The sequence below is a fragment of the Hyla sarda genome, chromosome 6 (assembly GCF_029499605.1).
Source record: "Hyla sarda isolate aHylSar1 chromosome 6, aHylSar1.hap1, whole genome shotgun sequence".
Taxonomy (NCBI): Eukaryota; Metazoa; Chordata; class Amphibia; order Anura; family Hylidae; genus Hyla; species Hyla sarda.
The window spans coordinates 49,180,392-49,200,690 of record NC_079194.1 but is presented as its reverse complement, the minus strand read 5'-3'; the positions used below and the strand labels follow the sequence as shown (position 1 = coordinate 49,200,690).

The 20,299-nt window shown below is 41.7% G+C and overlaps 1 protein-coding gene across 3 annotated transcripts in view; it reads left to right on the top strand.

The window, feature by feature from the left end:
* HMCN1 (hemicentin 1) overlaps window positions 1-20,299 on the top strand; it is a 443,635-nt gene that overhangs the window by 301,083 nt on the left and 122,253 nt on the right. For all 3 annotated transcript variants that reach the window (XM_056523646.1, XM_056523647.1, XM_056523648.1), the window contains 6 exons: window positions 1,178-1,374; window positions 4,704-4,785; window positions 5,346-5,482; window positions 5,925-6,066; window positions 6,349-6,493; window positions 19,535-19,662. In XM_056523646.1, coding sequence (XP_056379621.1) covers window positions 1,178-1,374; window positions 4,704-4,785; window positions 5,346-5,482; window positions 5,925-6,066; window positions 6,349-6,493; window positions 19,535-19,662 — 831 coding nt within the window. The remainder of the gene's footprint in view (window positions 1-1,177; window positions 1,375-4,703; window positions 4,786-5,345; window positions 5,483-5,924; window positions 6,067-6,348; window positions 6,494-19,534; window positions 19,663-20,299) is intronic.

The window sequence follows — 20,299 nt, the reverse complement described above, 5'->3', positions numbered from 1 at the left end:
GGCCTACACTTAGTGATATCCCTATTTCGTGCCATATGCAGCTAATTCATAACTGTGTGTTGAGTGACCTTCGATTTCTTGGCTTGTGTCAACTTAAATTAGGCCCAAGGCGAGGAAACATAAATTAGGCTTTACTTAAAGAAGAGACATGTTGGATCCAGAGACTCAAATGTATGGTCCCTGTAGGATTAAATGAGGGCTTCTCTTATGCAGCTTTTCTGTGAGGGATGAAGAGTTTCATTACAATTGATTTTTGATTTTGAATTGATGATACGAAATGGTACTCAAATAAGTAGCGGCTTTTCCACATCTATAGTAATATCATTAATCTCCCCTAGTATTGCCAGGTTATATATGTATCATTATCCTTGACTGTGATAAGGATACAAGGAATAGTAAGTCTGCGCGCATGCATTAAGTAATTAATAGTAAGTAATAGTAAGTGCACATTAGTCCGGACGCATTGTTATTATCTAAGCAGATGATGTGGAGCATCTACATAAGTTTGCCATCTGTACCGCTGGCGCTTATAGGTCAGGAGAGGCCTGCGATGGCCCATGTGATGGCATGTGAGTTGAAACATGATTGGATTAATTTTAACAGGTCATGATTGGATCTGAATCGAGCGAATCCTAGTGACAGCATGGCAAATAATCTATAAATACTGGGGAACACCACGTGGTAAGCTGTGCTGCCCATATACCTCCTGATGACGGTGATGTTTCACCGAAACATGTAGAGGGGGCATTGTAAATATGGTTTTAGGATCGTGTCTGTGCATGCCTAAGAGCTGTTGGTTTATACTTTATATATACATTCCCACTAATTTAATAGGACATGAGTTGGTGTCCACTTGAATACTGGTTCTACTGAGGCACAGTGACATGTATTTTTGATTAGGATTATATTTTATACTTATAACACAATAAAAGTCATGTTTTAGGGCTATCTTCGTATAGGGATTTCTGTACCTCAGGCATTGTGCCGTGGGGTAATTGTGTTCATTTAGCTATTCAAATCCCAGATTGCTGATTCTTGTGTGTGGCCTAAGACTCCTGAATCTCCTCAATGAGACACAGTCCCCCCAAAGCTAGATATTTTTTGAATAATAATAATAATAATAACAATAACAATATATTTTACTATTTATAGATGATTCTTCTTCTTTTATAATTAGAACCTCCCCACATCAATGGGTCAGAAAACACAGATGAATTGTCCGTGGTTATTAACCACCAGTTAGATCTGCATTGCCGTACAATGGGTTTCCCACTCCCAGTGATAACTTGGCTTAAAGATGGACAAGCCCTTTCACAGACTGACAGTGTGCACTTCATGAATGCTGGACAGATTCTTCGAATTACAAGTGCGCAGGTATTATACAAATAAGCATTACAAACGTGAATAATTTCCTATGTCTACCGATGTAGCAGAGCTGAGCTTGTAGAGGAATCATATGTGCATAATGTATCTTGCTAAGTAGCTGGATATAACCAACTGGGTTTAAAGGAGAAGTATCATGCAAGAAAATTCAGGTAAGGGATAAGTTTTAGATCGCGGCGGGTCCATGTGCTGTGGCCCCCCACCCCCATCTGCTGTTTGGAGCCCCGGCTCTCCTACTCAGCGGCATGTCACGACCCCTGCCGAACGGCTCTCCCATAGAGTTATATGCGCTTCAGGCAGGGGTTGTGACGTGCCGCTGTGAAGGAGAGCCAGGGCTCCAAACAAGAGATTGTGGGGTGGGGGGGGGGGGGGTATGTTTTCTTACATGATACTTCTTCTTTAAGAACAAACTGAGCTATGCTACCTAGCTTGTGTTATTATGTAAGGGTATGTTCACACTCAGGAATTGCCAAGGAATCTTTAGGTGAGAAACTTCAGTAAATCTGCAATTTTCTGCTTGGTGCAGAATTTAGAGAGGAATTTGAAGAGGTAATCTGAAGGAGAAGGAACAGAACATCCACCAATCACCTGGCTCTCAATTCTCCTTTAGAAAATTCTCTGAGAAAAATTCTACTTTTAAAAGGGTTATCCAGGAATAGAAAACCAAAGTTAATTTCTTTCAAAAACTGCTCCCTGTCTGTCTCCAGGTTGGGTGTGGTTCTGCAGCTAAGTTCCATTGAAGTGAATGGAGCCAAGTTGTAATACCAAGTAATAAGGGGTCAAATAATTATGAGTGAATATGGCAAATATATATAATAATAGTGACCCAAAATGAGTAAATTAACTGGTAATTAATATAGGAGAGCACTAAAGCGATGTCAGACCAGGAGAAGCCCCGGGAAGTGAATAACAGACAGCGCTGACAGTAGAATATGAGATCCGCCGACCGTGTCAGAGAAGCAGCTGACGTGACAGACACGGAGGCAACTGAAATCACTTCTCGCGAGATGCAGCAGTGTAGCTGCACTAGCGAGAAGCAAGCGACGGGACAAATAGAAAAGACGGTGAGCTAAGACCTCGCAATATCAGGGAATAGTAAGTGCGTCACCAAATACAGTGTAGGAGCACGTGAGCAGAGAGAGCAGCGTGCAGCATGTGATGGAGATAAAGAAGGAGAATTAAGGTATGGAAAAAGGGGAATAAACAATAAGAATGGGAACAAAAGCCCAAATGAATGTAGTATATAAACATACCTAAGAATGTGAATACTGAAGATGAGGCGCAATAGTTATAAATGATTAGATGAACAAATCCACAAAAGATAAATAGAGAATGAGAAAATAGTAAGAACAATTATATAGATAACAATAAAGTATGGAAAAAGGGAAGAAATATGAAGTTTTGATGGGAGCAATTAGTAGTACACTTATCTTGTCTTCTGAACAGCAAAGAAAGAGGCGGAGCTTCAGTTACACCGTCTTATGTCACATAGCCTCTACTCTGATTGGTTACTGTATGTTAATAGCATGTTTGGTTACGCAAACGTTTTTTGCTCTGTATTCCATACTAAATGTTTTGGTGCTGAGTTCAGTAAAGAGAGATAAAATGCATAATGTGAAGCACTCCTGTCTTGATATAAAATCTTATATGATTCACTTAGAATGGTTGTGCTGTGTAATCATAGTTATAAAGCCAGCCAGCAATAGGGGCTACAAGTCATTGGGTGGTCCCCAGAGGATTCCCTCTTTCCCACCGACCCTAATGGATAGCTCTCTCCCTATATGCAAAGATATTGGCTAGTTGAGTCAGAGGCCTTTGATGTGACTCTTGACAGTATTGTCTATGGATGGGCTTCTCCTGCAATGCTATCTTTAGACACATTTCAAGGCTCTTATGGGTTGGTCATTGATTTACAGTATATCTACTTATACGCTTCTCAACACGCAAATTGCAACACTAAGAAAAACATGCCATAACTTTATGCAAATGGAGAAAGTATCAGGTGTCGCTATGATCTGTAAATGGTAATATTTTTAAGGACTTAGCACCAATCTATGGCATGTGGAGAGGCTTTAATGGTGTAAAAGCTAAATCAAAAGCAATTTTTTTTCTACCACATGAAACATCAGAAATCGGATCAAGTCAGTACAGTACGATTGTGTGATGCATCGGCGCACCAATTATCACCACTTGTCTCAAACTCAGAGGTTTATTACTCCAGCAGATCGCTATGAGCATAGGCCAATATGTCAGAACTATTCAAAGTTCTGTGTCCTAGTGGTTGTAAGACCACAGCAAACTCAAATGAAGGCAAGAGGTGCACAGAGGGGAACTTCTGCATGAAGGCATCGTAAGCCTAGAAGAATGGCACGTAGCGATCCATTCTGCACTGGAAGTGAAATTTGACTAAGCCTATGGCGTTGAACCGTTTCTACATAAACCATCAGAAGGCACTTCCACAACACTGGACTACAGGCCAGACGTCAAGATATAGGTGTTCCATCGAACTCGCGCCACTGATCTGAAAGGTGCAGAGCAAGATGGCAATGGAAATCCACTTCAGCATTGATTCTTGCTTTTGTCTCAGTTGCAATGATGACTGGAGATTGTTCCAGAGACCACCAAGAAGAGGCCTTTACAAGGGAACGTTACACTGGTTCTTCTCCATTATGGTGTGTAGTGCCATAATGTTTTGTAGCCCTCCAGTCAGGGTACAGTACCAGCTCAGCATTACATTGATTTGGTTGTGAAACCGTGGTTTGCCTTTTTTTCTGAAGTGTCCTAGGAGCCTCTTTTCGATACAACAATGCCAGCCTACATGTTGCTCAATGGCCTAAGCATGCTATGCTTTGCGTAGAGATGTTTAGAAGACATTTTAAAAGTTTGGATCGGTCAAGGTCTGAGTGTTCAGATAGCGACAGATAGCTAGAACAAGCCGGGAGAAGAAGGCACAAAAAAAAAAAAAAAGCAAGACAAAATTACAATCTAGATCTATGGGATTGTCGAAGTTAACTGCAAATTTCTCCCCGCTCATTCTAACAATTGGTTGGGGTCTGAACACTTAGACCCTGACCAGTCGAAACTTTGGAAATGTCTCTAGTACATTTAGTAATTATTTTTTTTTTTTTAAGTGACAGGTACAATTTAACATGTCCATTGATCCAGCTATCTTCATAACTGTTCCTCCTTGTCGTGGCAATTACAATGTTGGGAAGTGTAGCTGGCACTAGAGGACACTTCTTTGTTCTAGAGGAGAGGTAATTTGTGTAAATTTTAGGATGTCTTCTATCCCTTTATTCACATCTCTTATATGTTTCTAGGAGGAACACATTGGACTTTATAGCTGTCTGCTTTCAAACCAAGCTGGAGAAGCTAAAAAAGAATTCTCTGTAACTGTTCACAGTAAGTACTGATACCCGAGATGTCACAGATCACATCCAACCTCATTTAGGAGCCAGACAGTTTTATTGTCACTATTGGCAGCAATGTAAGAATGGTTAGGTATATTATATAGACGTACCTAAAATAGAAATGGCTGTTTATTCTAATGGGCTCGTGTAACACGCAGTAATATCTCCTCACGTCTACACGCCAGCTATCCTGGTCAAGGCTCCACTCTGCAACTAAGACTCCTAGTTTAGCTCATTGCAGCTGACCCTGTGGTTTAGCTTTTTTCCATTACTAGATTAATGTATAAACAATCTGGGTATCATGTAGCGCATTAAACCTTTAATATATGTCCTGGATTATGTTTTGTGGTTGATGTGGCAGGAGAGATCATTCAATTTGCCAGTCGTGTCTCCAATCGTGAGGCACAATAGGATATAAATCTGGCTGTAGACAGGGCCGTGTTATTCTGGCTTCAGAAGAAAGTGACATGAAGGCCAACCACATGGCTGACTAGTTCCAGACAACCTCTACCAAACATCAATGTATAATTGTGGCTCCTTATTTCTCTACAGTGCCTCCGAACATCGCAGGTGTTAATGGAATTCATAACATTACTGTGCTGCAAAGCAAGAAAGTCCTTCTGGAATGTAAATCTGATGCTTTGCCATCTCCAGAAATCACATGGATGAGGGATGAAAAGCCATTAATGGTAAATGTCATGGGCCGGGGGTGGGGGTGGGGGGTATGGTTTGGGGGTGCAGGGGTGCTTGAATCTTCATTAGGATTTTGCTAATGTGATGTAATGTAGCAAAGGTGATGGGACCTTATTATTTTAATGGAATTTAGTGTTTTGGTTTGTCTACTTTGATGTTATATCTTAGGCAGCATTATGTTTTCAGGTGTGTTGTCGCTATTCTTTGGGATACCAGCAAGAAGGTATTCTGATATACACTATGGCATACCCACGACATGGCTGTTGACTTTTAATGGCCAAACTTTTTTTTTTTCAATATATATGATCTACTTATTTTTTTTTCATTATCCTATACTTTTTTCTCTTATCTTATACTATAACTCAGATTCTGTCTTTCTTGCCTGAAGGGTTACGCCTTCTCCATTGTATATTCTTGAGGTTTCTTTTGTCTTCTCAGTCTAGCTTCCGAGTGTCTGTTTCATCAGATGGACAATATGTGCAAATTGACAATGCAGAGGTGACCGACGCCGGACGATATACCTGTGTTGCTAGCAATGTTGCTGGAAGAAACACCAGAGAATTTATGCTGAATGTCCATGGTAATACCTAATTCTGACAACGTAGTCTTGTACAAGACTTGGATCCTTTCTTTTTTTTAACTGTGGGATACCATATACAGGACGCAATGGACTTCATAGGAATATATTATTATTTCACTTAAAGGAGGCAGATCATTCTTTTGAGTCCCACAACATAAAAGTATATGGCCCATTACAATCAATGGTCCAGGTTCTAGGGATGGCTACATATACCTAACCTGGTGCAAATTCAGCCTAACAGGGATATTTTATTAATGTATTGTAATCCATTTTTATCTACAGTTCCTCCTTCAATAAAAGATGGCCGTACGCTAGTAACTACTTTGATCAATAGACCCGCTACTTTGGATTGTACTGCTACCGGCATTCCTTCACCTCGAATATCATGGAGGAAAGATGGTTCTATTTTGGATGGAAACAGTGAAAGGTTGGACTCTCAACAATCATTATTTTTTATTATTGTAGTGCCCTCCAGGGCGCTGTTCATATAGTTCAAACAGTTCAAAAACAATTTTTATTATATTTCAAAATTATATCAGAATTTCATGTAACTTTTATAAAACAAAAGCACATTTTAAAACCTTCAATATGATAACCATCATTGTCAAGTTGATCGCCCAGTTCTGCTTCAGGCAACCCCCAACAATTAGTGACTTATGATAGGGGGACTGCCAGGTATTTGCCCTACAGTGGCCACTACAGGGGAAATGCTGTATTACATAGTAGCCATACAAATAAATGGCTATCCTAAAGAAATTGGCCAGAAAAGGAACTGCTCACACAAAGTGGCTTTTCATTTTGGCTCATAGTAGGGAAAGGAAAGGAATTGTCTTTAATTAAACATCAACTTTAAAGGTTATGTACAACTTTGCATCCATTTTTTTATATTTAATGTATTCTTACAAGTGCTGGTGTCACATTACACAAAAACAGTCTTATAATTAACAACTGGGGATCGGTGTGCATGGGGCTAGCGTGGTTTTCTGAGCGCTCTAAACTCAGCACAATGCATCCAAAAGAAAATAGTAAAACATGCTGGAATTGTTGCTCAAAAAGTTTCCTTTATATATAATCAAGAGGATAACAATTCTCTTATAGAAAGAAAATGATATTCACCCATGTGCACAAAAATTGTTTCAGCAGTGTCCATTCGGAGATTTAGATCAGCTCGCCAGGTTCTCTGTGCTTGTATAACCTGTGTCCATGAAGACGGCCATCTCCTACACCCAAGGGTGTGAAAAGTCCATGCAACGTTTTGAAGGCAACGCCTTCTTTGTCAAGCATAATGTGAAAAACGCCCATTGCCATGTTAAGTACATCTATTGCTCTCGCGAGATCTCAACTCTAAAACGAGAATTACAAAAAGTATCAAAAAATTTAAATCACATAAAAAGTATCAAAGATCCAGTACATTCTTAGTTATAAAAATACATTAAAGTTGCAGATCTCATTAATTCCGTTCGGTTTTTAAGTGCCTAATTTCTGTATCCAGCGTACCTCATTTCTTAGTAATTTCAGGTGAGGTGGTGAATAAAGAAAAGTTTGAAACTAGTCTAGCGAGACACTTTTCGGAATATAGACATCACGTCAACGAACTTAGATGGCAGGTGCTAAGGTAGAGGGTGAAAATAAAGAACAAATTAAAATGAAATTACTAAGAAATGAGGTACGCTGGATACAGAAATTAGGCACTTTAAAACCGAACGGAATTAATGAGATCTGCAACTTTAAAGGGGTTCTCCGGTGCTTAAACATCTTATCCCCTATCCAAAGGATAGGGGATAAGATGCCTGATCGCGGGAGTCCCGCCGCTGGGGACCCCCGGGATCATGCACGCGGCACCCCGTTTGTAATCAGTCCCCGGAGCGTGTTCGCTCCGGGTCTGATTACGGGCGACTACAGGGCGGGCGGCGTGTGACGTCACGCCTGCGCCGCCGTGTGATGTCACGCTTCGCCCCTCAATGCAAGCCTACGGGAGGGGGCGTGATAGCTATCACGCCCCCTCCCGTAGGCTTGCATTGAGGGGCGGAGCGTGATGTCACACGTCGCCCGCCCTGTAGTCGCCGGTAATCAGTCTCGGAGCGAACACGCTTCGGGGACTGATTACAAACGGGGTGCCGCGTGCATGATCCCGGGGGTCCCCAGCGGCGGGACTCCCGCGATCAGGCATCTTATCATTTAACTAAGAATGTACATTTAACTAAGAATGTACTGGATCTTTGATACTTTTTATGTGATTTAAATTTTTTGATACTTTTTGTAATTCTCGTTGTAGAGTTGAGATCTCGCGAGAGCAATAAATGTATTTAACATGGTGATGGGCGTTTTTCACATTATGCTTGACAAAGAAGGCGATGCCTTCGAAACGTTGCATGGACTTTTCACACCCTCGGGTGTAGGAGATGGCCGTCTTCATGGACACAGGTTATTCAAGCACAGAGAACCTGGCGAGCTGATCTAAGTCTCCGAATGGACATTGCTGAAACAATTTTTGTGCACGTGGGTGAATATCATTTTCTTTCTATAAGAGAATTGTTATCCTCTTGATTATATATAAAGGAAACTTTTTGAGCAACAATTCCAGCATGTGTTACTATTTTCTTTTGGATACATTACACAAAAAGCTATTTATTATTATAAAGAATGTAGTAAAAAACAGTAAAATACATAGTCTTTTTGTAAATGAAATGCTAACATTCTTCTACCAAACAAACAAATATAAATATAAAAAATTATAGCTATATATGTCCTTTTCCCTCTTAGTACTCAAAATCAGACATAATTTAAACTCTACAACAGTAAATATATGAAAAATGTGAAATCTGCTTTAGAGTACACTGGGCCTAAAACTTCAATAGTCAATATAATATTGTATAAAATGCACAGTAATTCCAGCCACACTTATATAAAGTATTTATTTTATTTTTCCATCTTCTCAATCTGTGCACAAGTCAATATTGTTTCTTAGCAGTGCAAGAAGTTAGGAGTTAATATTTCCCAAAAAATCTCAAGAATTTCCAAGTAGCCAGAAAAAGCCACATACAATATCCCAACCTGCTCTCCTTATAAATCTTGCTAGGGTTTGTATAGGAGAACAGCTGGAAAGAAAGGAGCCTGGCAGGGTTAACCTCTCTGGAGCAGGAGGAAAAATCTGATTTTTAGGCTCTAAAGGTGCACTCCCGGAGACTTCAGATGTGTAAATCAATGCCGTCTTTATTAAGTTAAGGATGGCAGTTTACAGCAAGGACAACGTGTTTCAAAGGTTACACCTTCTTCTTCAGGTCCCGAAGAAGAAGGTGTAACCTTTTAATGCATTGTCCTTGCTGTAAACTGCCATCCTTGACTTAATAAAGACGGCATAGATTTACACATCTGAAGTCTCCGAAAGTGCACCTTTAGACCCTAAAAATCGGATTTTTCCTCCTGGTCCAGAGAGGTTAGCCCTGCCAGTCTCCTCTCTTTCCAGCTGTTCTCCTCTGCAATCGCACCGCTGCTACAGCTAGACTGACGGCCGGCTGCCTTCCGACATTGGAAATTTTTTCAATATCTATACAGTGTTGTGCCTGCCCGTACAACACACTAAGGTGAGCAAATTTCCCGTACATCTTCACCAGCCTCCCATATCATCTGGGATATTGCACTATTAGTGCCGCTTTTGCTCTTTTTTTCCCTTTCGCTAGGGTTTGTATACCTTACATCTCACAGACAATAATGATCAATAAGATGAGTAGTATAGCAATACCTTAAAACACATCATAGGAGTAGAAGTCATATGACTCTATTAAAATGTAACATTAATTGGATATTCATCAAAAATCTCAAAGGGATACACATGTTGTACACTGCTCAAAAAAATAAAGGGAACATAGAAATATAGAAACATAGAATGTGTCGGCAGATAAGAACCATTTGGCCCATCTAGTCTGCCCAATAATCTGAATCCTATCAATAGTCCCTGGCCCTATCTTATATGAAGGATAGCCTTATGCTTATCCCATATTTGATGTTTAAACTCCTTCACTGTATTTGCAGCGACCACTTCTGCAAAAAGGCTATGCCATGCATCCACTACTCTCTCAGTAAAGTAATACTTCCTGATATTACTGCAGAAACCTTTGCCCCTATAATTTAAAACTATGTCCTCTTGTGGTAGTTTTTCTTCTTTTAAATCTCCTCTCCTCCTTTATTGTGTTGATTCCCTTTATGTATTTAAAACTCTTTATCATATCCCCTCTGTCTCTTCTTTCTTCCAAGCTATACATGTAACCTTTCCTGGTAAGTTTTGTCCTGCAATCCATGTACTAGTTTAGTAGCTATTCTTTGAACTCTCTCTAGAGTATCTATATCCTTCTGGAGATACGGCCTCCAGTACTGCGCACAATACTCCAAGTGAGGTCTCCCCAGTGTTCTGTACAGCGGCATGAGCACTTCTCTCTTTCTACTGCTTATACCTCTCCCTATACATCCAAGCATTCTGCTAGCGTTTCCTGCTGCTCTATTACATTGTCTTCCTACGTTTAAGTCTTCTAAAATAATTACTCCTAAATCCCTTTCCTCAGATACTGAGGTCAGGGCTGTGTCAAAATATTCTATATTCTGCCCGAGGGTTTTTACGCCCCAGGTGCATTATCTTGCACTTATCCACATTAAATTTCAGTTGCCAGAGTTCTGACCATTCTTCTAGTTTTCCTAAATCCTTTTCCATTTGGCGTATCCCTCCAGGAACATCAACCCTGTTACATATCTTTGTGTCATCAGCAAAAAGACATACCTTACTCACGAGACCTTTTTCGATATCACTAATGAAGATATTTAACAAAATTGGTCCCAGTACAGATCCCTGAGGTCCCCACTGGTGACAAGACCTTGCTCTGAATATTCTCCATTGACTACAACCCTCTGTTGTCTGTCACTCAGCCACTGCCTAATCCACTCAACAATATGGGAGTCCAAGCTCAATGGCTGCATTTTATTGATAAGTCTTCTATGTGGGACAGTGTCAAAAGCCTTACTAAAATCTACATATGCAATGTCTACTGCCCCTCCGCCATCTATAATTTTAGTCACCCAATCAAAAAAATCAATAAGATTTGTTTGACATAATCTCCCTGAAGTAAACCCATGTTGTTTTTCATATTGCAATCCATGGGATTTTAGATGTTCCACAATCCTATCCTTTAGTAGGGTTTCCATTAATTTCCCCACTATTGATGTCAGACTTACTGGCCTATAGTTGCTTGATTCCTCTCTACTACCTTTCTTTTGAATGGGTACGACATTCGCTAATTTCCAATCTTCCGGGAGGACTCCTGTTACCAGTGATTGGTTAAATAGATCTGTTAACGGTTTTGCTAGCTCACCACTAAGCTCTCTTAATAATTATGGGTGTATCCCATCAGACCCCTGTGATTTATTTGTCTTCACTTTAGACAGCAAACGTAGAACCTCTTCCTCTGTAAAGACACATGCATCAAACGATTCCTTAGTTTTTCTCTCTAATGGAGGTCCTTTTCCTTCTTTTTCTTCTGTAAAAACTGAACAGAAGTATTCATTAAGGCAGTCAGCTAGCCCCTTATTCTCTTCAACATACCTCCCTTCCTTTGTTTTTAATTTAGCTATTCCTTGTTTTAATTTCCTTTTTTCATTTATATATCTGAAGAATGTCTTATCCCCTTTTTTCACAGACTGAGCTAGTTCTTATAACTTGCTTGGCCTCTTTCTGCCTAGTCTTGTAGATTTCCCTATCTTCATTGCTCTGGGTTGTTTTATAATTACTAAATGCTAGTTTTTTTTTATAATGATTTTGGCCACTTCTGCTGAGAACCTCAGTGGTCTCTTCCTTTTTCTGCTTTTACTGACAAGTCTAATGTAATTTGTTCCAGTATGATAGGGACTCATTTATGACGAATCTCATTTTTGAAAAGTCGTTTTTTCTCAAATCTAAAACTTTTGTTTTTGTGTGGTGTGGTACCTTCACTGTTCTTATATTAAACCACACTGATTGGTGATCACTAGATCCCAAGCTTTCGCCAACAATAACATTATATACCAAATCCCCATTTGTGAATACCAAATTCAAAATGGCCTCCCTCCGGGTTGGCTCCTCAACCACTTGTTGTAGAGATAATCCCAGGAGGGAATTTAGAATATCTGGCAGAACTAGCTATTTTGGAACACTAAGATTACACATCCTAAATCTGAATGAATAAACTAATGTATGAAATACTTTCGTCTTTACATAGATGAATGTGCTGACAACAAAATCACACAGAAATTATCAGTGGAAAACCACACTCTAGGCTGATCTAACTTTGATGTAATGTCCTTAAAACAAGTCAAAATGAGGCACATGGAGCGCTGTGTGGCCCCCCAAAGAAATGCCACCCCTCACCATTACTTACCCACTGCCAAACCGATCATGCTGGAGGATGTAGCAGGCAGCAGAACGTTCTCCACGGCGTCTCCAGACTCTGTCATGTCTGTCACATGTGATCAGTGTGAACCTACTTTCATCTGTGAAGAGCACAGGGCGCCAGTGGCGAATTTTCCAATCTTGGTGTTCTCTGGCAAATGCCTAACATCCTGCACGATGTTGGGCTGTAAGCACAACCACCACCTGTGGACATTGGGCCCCCATACCACCCTAATGGAGTCTGTTTCTGACTGTTTGAGTGGACACATGCACATTTGGGGCCTGCTGGAGGTCATTTTGCAGGGCTCTGGCAGTGCTCCTCCTGCTCCTCCTTGCACAAAGGCAGAGGTAGCGGTCCTGCTGCTGGGTTGTTGCCCTCCTATGGCCTCCTCCATGTCTCCTGATGTACTGGCCTGTTTCCTGGTAGCGCCTCCATGCTCTGGACACTACGCTGACAGACATAGCAAACCTTCTTGCCTAAGCTCGCATTGATGTGCCATCCTGGATGAGTTTCACTACCTGAGCATCTTGTGTGGGTTGTAGACTCCATCTCATGCTACCACTAGAGTGAAAGCACCGCCAGTATTCAAAAGTGACCAAAACATTAGCCAGGAAGCATAGGAACTGAGAAGTGGTCCTTTATTGGGGGTGTCTTGCTAGTTGTCTGTTCCATTTGCACAACAGCATGTGAAATTGATTGTCAATCAGTGTTGTTTCCTGAGTGGACAGTGTGATTTCACAGAAGTGTGATTGACTTGGAGTAACAATGTGTTGTTTAAGTGTTCCCTTTATTTTTTTGAGCAGTGTAGATAGACGAATAAATGCTGATTAAGGGGGGCCACAGTGATATGACCATGATACATATCCAAAGTTACCCACCAGAAACTAAAGCCTAGTATCAATAACAAATTCCTGCTTATTAACCCCTTAAGGATCAGGGTTTTTTCTCATTTTCGTTTTTTGCTCCTTGCCTTTAAAAAATCATAACTCTTTCAATTTTGCACCTAAAAATCCATATGATTGCTTATTTTTTGTGCCACCAATTCTACTTTGTAATGACGTCAGTCATTTTGGCCAAAAATCTACGGTGAAACGGAAAAAAAATCATTGTGCGACAAAATTGAAAAAAAAAAACTGCTGTTTTGTTATATTTTGGGGGCTTCCGTTTCTACGTAGTACATTTTTCGGTAAAAATTACACCTTATCTTTATTCTGTAGGTCCATACGGTTAAAATGATTTGATTTTGTCGTACTTCTGGAAAAAATCATAACTACATGCAGGAAAATTAATACGTTTAAAATTGTCCTCTTCTGACCCCTATAACTTTTTTATTTTTCCGTGTATGGGGCGGTATGAGAGCTCATTTTTTGCGCCGTGATCTGAAGTTTTTAACGGTACCATTTTTGCATTGATAGGACTTATTGATCGCTTTTTATTCATTTTTAAATGATATAAAAAGTGACCAAAAATGCAATATTTTGGACTTTGGAATTTTTTTGCGCCCACGCCATTGACCGAGCGGTTTAATTAATGATATATTTTTATAATTCGGACATTATATATTCATTCACTTTTTTTTTGCAGTGTTATAGCTCCCTTAGGGACCTATAACACTGCACACACTGATCTTTATCATTGATCACTGGTTTCTCGTAAGAAACCAGTGATCGATGATTCTGCCGCATGACTGCTCATGCCTGGATCTCAGGCACTGAGCAGTCATTCGGCGATCGGACAGCGAGGAGGCAGGTAGGGGCCCTCCCGCTGTCCTGTAAGCTGTTCGGGATGCAACGATTTCGGCGCGGCTATCCCGAACAGCCCACTGAGTTAACCGGCATGGTTTCACTTTCGCTTTTAGCCGCGCGGCTCAGCTCTGAGCGCGCGGCTAAAGGGTTAATAGCGCGCGGCGCCGTGATCGGCGCTGCGCGCTATTAGCGGCGGGTCCCGGCTTCACTATGACGCCGGGCCCGCCGTGATATGATGCAGGGTTACCGTGTAACCCCGCATTATATCACGGGAGCAGGACCAAGGACGTACCGGTACGTCCTTGGTCCTTAAGGGGTTAAACACAAATGTGATGTCCCAGTACAGAACATGGTCTTGTATTACCCTTGAGCCCTGTCAGGTTGAGACCCTCAGTGACCTGGGGGCTCCTCAGCAGGGTCTCCCCCTGTTGTTTCCAGAATGTTGTGCATACTGTTTTAATATATAGACAATTTCCTAATGTATAGATAGAGCAGAGGACCTGTGAGAGGTTGTCTCAAGGACCTGTAAGTCTGTCACATGTTATGTTATGCAGTCACATGTTTTGTTGTCACATGTTCTCTCAGAGAGCACCAGCTAAACCTATAACCCACAGCTTGACCAATGGGCTTTAGTCCAGCCCCCCACTATATAAATGGGCGGCCATTACAATTCACTCTCTTTGAGATCAGTTTTACAATGATATTGCTGCAATGATGAATACCCAGCACCACAATGTGGTAATATACTGGTCATAGATAGGATCATTGCCTCAGATTCTTGGGCAGGAGCCACATAGATAGCAGGGGCACTAATGATTGTGTCAGAGCTGAGTAGTCACCTCCCAAGCAAAGCAGCAGCCGCCCTGGCACAATCATTGGTGCCCCTGCTTTCTATCTGGCTCCTGCCTGGTGATCTGAGTGAGAGGTGCCTATCGTGAACCAGTATATTAATTACATCCTTATGGGGGATCTCAGGCGCATCTCAGGCTGCCTGCGTGCCCTGACTGTTAGCAGACAATATTGAAATAAATTTGGCTCCTCCATGGCACCATGCCACCCATTATGTACCATGCTTCTGCCCACTAGGTGGGCATTAACCGAAGTAAAAGTAACCGAAGTGTGGTATGCTCACTTGTGACCTATTGCAGGTTACGCCATTCAAAGGGATAATAAACCCCTCCCCTACCATTGTAGAGTTTCTTTTATGTCTGATTTTAAGTACTTACATTGCTACCACTTTTTGTATTTATATTTATTTGTTCAGTAGAAGAATTTTAGCATTTCATTTGCATAGACTGTGCATCTTACTGCAAATTGAAAACGCAGTTCCAGTCGCAGACTGTGTGAATGGATTTGAAACCGGTAAAAATCCAGCTCACACCCAAAGGTCATTCGGTAAAATACAAAGGTGCTTTATTGACCCATGTTACAAATATGACGTTTCGATGGTATCACACCATCTTTATCAAACATGGTGCATAATTTGCCAAAGCAGCACTTTATAAGGTGCAAATTAAGTAAACTCATTATCCAATTCCTAGATCAATATACAAACATACATCGCTTCTCGGCCTTTTGGCTAAGATCAAGTGTAGTACCTTTCCTGTTAGTTGGCGGTGTGGAAGACCACCAAGGCAGGATGGGGAACCACACAGTAGGACAGGTGTACCAGAGATGTCTGTATAGCACAGTAGTCGTCCCCGATGAGACATGTTTCCTGCTGGATCTGGCCTTAAGGTCTGGGTAGAGTGAAGGCCGAGTGCCCTGGGAGTGGTGACCCCAGGTTTCTGGAATTCACTTGGGATTGGTAACCCCACTTGAAGGAAAGCACGTAGCATGCACTTTTTCTCTCACTCTTCTGGGCACTCACCCTTAGTATCCCGGCCTTCCGGCTAGGATCGGGGAATTTTTATAGATCCGGTCAGATGTCCGGGCAGCATTACACACTGCGCACATCCACTTATTTATTTATTTATTTATTATTTTTGTCACTGTGTCCACTTTTTTGTGTTCTGTTTTGTCCACTAGAATTTGGTAGGGTGCAGAAGCCCTTCTAGGTGTCCCTCCTGCCGGTCTAGGGGAGGTGTGTGTGGCCATCAGGTTCCTCACCTCCCTGCTATACCCCCTGGTGCCCTTGCTTTGGCAGGATGCCAAACCGGTTTTACTGGTTCCTTGGTGACAACCTGGTCAACGCCTAGTTGTCCGCCGGGAACACTTTCGGTCCCTGAGTAGCTTCGGCGAAAGGGGATAGTGTACCTGGAACCTTGCAGGTGCCTTTTGGCCTGGAGACGAAGGGTTTGGTTTGTTGGGGGGCCTCTCTCCTTTCGGAGAAGGGCTTGCGATAGACCGCATCCTCGTGCACGTTTTTTTTTGTGTGAACACTTGCACTTTTTACTTACACTTTTTACTTACCGTATTTATCGGCGTATAACACGCACTTTTTAGGCTAAAATTTTTAGCCTAAAGTCTGTGTGCGTGTTATACGCCGATACACCCCCAGGAAAGGCAGGGGGAGAGAGGCCGTCGCTGCCCGCTTCTCTCCCCCTGCCTTTCCTGGGGTCTAGAGCGCTGCTGTCGGCCCTTCTCACCCCCTGGTTATCGGCGCCGCTGCCCGTTCTGTCCCCCTGACTATCGGTGCCGGCGCCGATAGCCAGGGGGAGAGAAGCGGCGCCGACAGCCAGGCGGAGAGAAGGGGCAGCGGCACCCATTGCCAGCGCCGCTGCCCCGTTGCCTCCCCCCATCCCCGGTGGCATAATTACCTGGGTCGGGTCCGCGCTGCTCCAGGCCTCCGGCGTGCGTCCCCGGCGTCGTTGCTATGCGCTGAACGGCGCGGCGCATGACGTCAGTGCGCCGCGCCGTGCATAGCAACGACGCTGGGGACGCACGACGGAGGCCTGGAGCAGCGCGGACCCGACTCAGGTAATTATGCCACCGGGAATGGGGGGAGGCAACGGGGCAGCGGCGCCGGCAATGGGTGCCGCTGCCCCTTCTCTCCCCCTGGCTGTCGGCCAGGGGGTGAGAAGGGCCGACAGCAGCGCTCTAGACCCCAGGAAAGGCAGGGGGAGAGAAGCGGGTAGCGACGGCCTCTCTCCCCCTGCCTTTCCTGGGGGTATATCGGGGTATACACGCGCACACACGCACCCTCATTTTACCATGGATATTTGGGTAAAAAACTTTTTTTACCCAAATATCCTTGGTAAAATGAGGGTGCGTGTTATAGGCCGGTGCGTGGTATACCCCAATAAATGCGGTACTTTTACTTTCGGGTGATCTGAGAGCACGTACCTCGGCTTTCAATAAAAAAAAATATATACAAACATATGTGAAAAAAACATCCATCATAAATTATAAATATAGTATGTGATACAACAGATATAAAGTGCATAAAAATACAGTACAGTATATTATAGTGTAAACATATAACTCATAGTCCAAAATTCATATTAGCAGTGTCATGTTAATCATCATAATCATGTGTCAGCAGTATGTGATAAAGTGCTAGTTAAAGACAATAATACTACCATAGTGGGGGATCCACACTCACCTACAGACCCATGGACACTATTCTAGCGTTCACTAACAGTTTCTGTATGCGTAGCATGTGACACTCACGTGACCTAACTCGCCGGCACTCGCGTCTGCGCACATCCCTAACTGATGCAAAAATCGGTATCAGAAGGTAGTGCAGGGCCAGGAAAAAAAGCGCAATAGAGTACTAAAATGTATCAAAATGTACTATATGTGAGGCAGCACAATTAAAACTATTATGTGCATAATGCATGTCGGTGGAAAAACGAATGACCGCACGAGGGGTACATAAGAAAGGTATATATATATGTATATATATATATAAATATAAATAAGTGCATCCCTACTACATAAATGCATCCCTACTACATAAATGTGAATAGTGTCAAAGGTTAGTATATGAAAACATCATATGTGAAAAACGTGGTTGTAAAAAGAAAACTCTGTGTGTATCCGTGTAATAACAGAAGGAAAAATATACAGAAATTATATGATCATAAAAACAATATATAGTCAAATATCATAATCAGCAAAAATATAAAATATGTAAAAAAAAAATGTAAAAAAATTACATTCAAAAAATGTGTATGCCACATCTATAAAAAAAAAAATATAGGAAAAAGCATGTGAAAAGAACAAATGTGAAAAAAATGTATGTGAAAAAATAATAATAAAAGAATAAATAAATGTGTAAAAAGCGTACAAACTTGTGTGTGTCATAAATGTGTATATAAAATCTGACGGAACATTTAAAAAGCCTAAAAAATTCCAAAAATATTTTTTATTTAAATTCTATATAGGAAAAACAGACCCACTGTGAATTTCATAATGTACAGTCAAAAATGTTATTTTAAACAACAATACGGTTGAGGTGAGTGTTCTTGATTGGTCCCCATGGAACCAAAAGCTTCATAATCTAGAAAGATAATAGAAAAGACTTAAAAATAAAAAAATCCAAAATTATACAACAGTAAATCACCAACGCAAAAATAGTGACATCAGCTATGCATTATAGATTGAAGTAGTTACTGTAAAATCAACGTTAAAGCCACAAGGACGAAGGGTATCCAAAAAAGTTCCCTTTTCTTAAGGCGACTCACCCTGTCCCCTCCCCGTTTTGATACAGGAACATGGTCAAGCAGAGTAAAACGTAACTCACGTTCCATATGTCCCGCCTCAACAAAGTGCTTGGACACCAGTAAATCCAATCTGGCCTTCCTTATGGAATACCGGTGTTGGTTGAGGCGGGTACGGAAATCAAAAGTAGTTTCTCAAACAGAGAGATATTGGCATGGACAAGAGAGCCCATAAACGACAAAATCTGAAGTGCATGTTAGAAAATATCTCACTTTGTATTCTTTGTGCGTTTTAGGGTGAATGAACATAGAGCCCTTGTTCATTCTTGGACACTTCACACATGATCCGCAAGGGAATGATCCCTTGCGGTTAACAGTCAGGTATCTTTGTCTGCCACCCAAGTTTGAGGAGACATCGTTTTAACCAATTTGTCCCTCAAACTCGGGAGTTTTCTGTACGACATAAGAGGTGAGTGCTGTAACTCAGGGATCTCCTACCTGTCTCCCTGGTGCTGGCTGACCTCTGAAATGCATCTTATCCATAAGTAGGGGATAGATGGAAAGGAATTTAACTGCTGTAGGATCAGACTGCACAAGCTTTGTTTGTAGTCTGTTACCATGGAAACACATAGGTCTGTGTAAGAGCAATATACGTAAAAAAAACATAAAAGATGTGTTAAATAATCCAATTTGTTCTTCATTTTAGGTATTTCGTTTCAGGATCTGGTTCACTGTACTTTCCATTAACAGATATCACAGACTCTGGTCATTACGTCTGCTTAGCAACTAATGCAGCAGGATCGAGCCAGAGGAAAATTGAACTTATGGTTTACGGTATGTTTAAAGAAAAGAAAGACTTAAAAAAAGGGGGTACTCCAGTACTGAACAACTTATCCCCTATCCATATGATAGGGGATAAGTGTCTGATAATGTTGGGTCCAACCGATGGGACCCCCTGCGATCTCCTGCCCGGTACCCCTGCTCTCCCCATGTACGGACACTGAGCGGTGGCCTCCATGCCCCCTCCAAGCATCTCTATGGGAGAGCAGGTGATACAGCATTCATGTCGACCACTGCTTTGTGCTTGGGAAGAGCCACGGTGCCAGGCAGGAGATCGGAGGGTGGGGGGGTCAGGGGGTCCCAGCAGCCAGACCCCCAAAATCGGGCACTCATCCCCTATCCTATGGATTGAGGATGTGTTGTTCAATACCAGAGTTCCAATTTAAAGCTGTAAAATAGAATAAAAGTCAAATAGTAGAGCACATTGTATGTTAACTGAACATGGCCAGCTATAGATTCTTTTAAGATATTAAGGAAACAATTGTTCTTAAAGGGGCACTCTGGTGGAAAGCAATTTTTTTCATCAACTGGCTCAAGAAAGTTAAACTTGTAAATTACTTCTATTAAAAAATCTTAATCCTTCCAGTACTTATCAGCTGCTGTATATAACAGAGGAAGTTGTGTAGTTCTT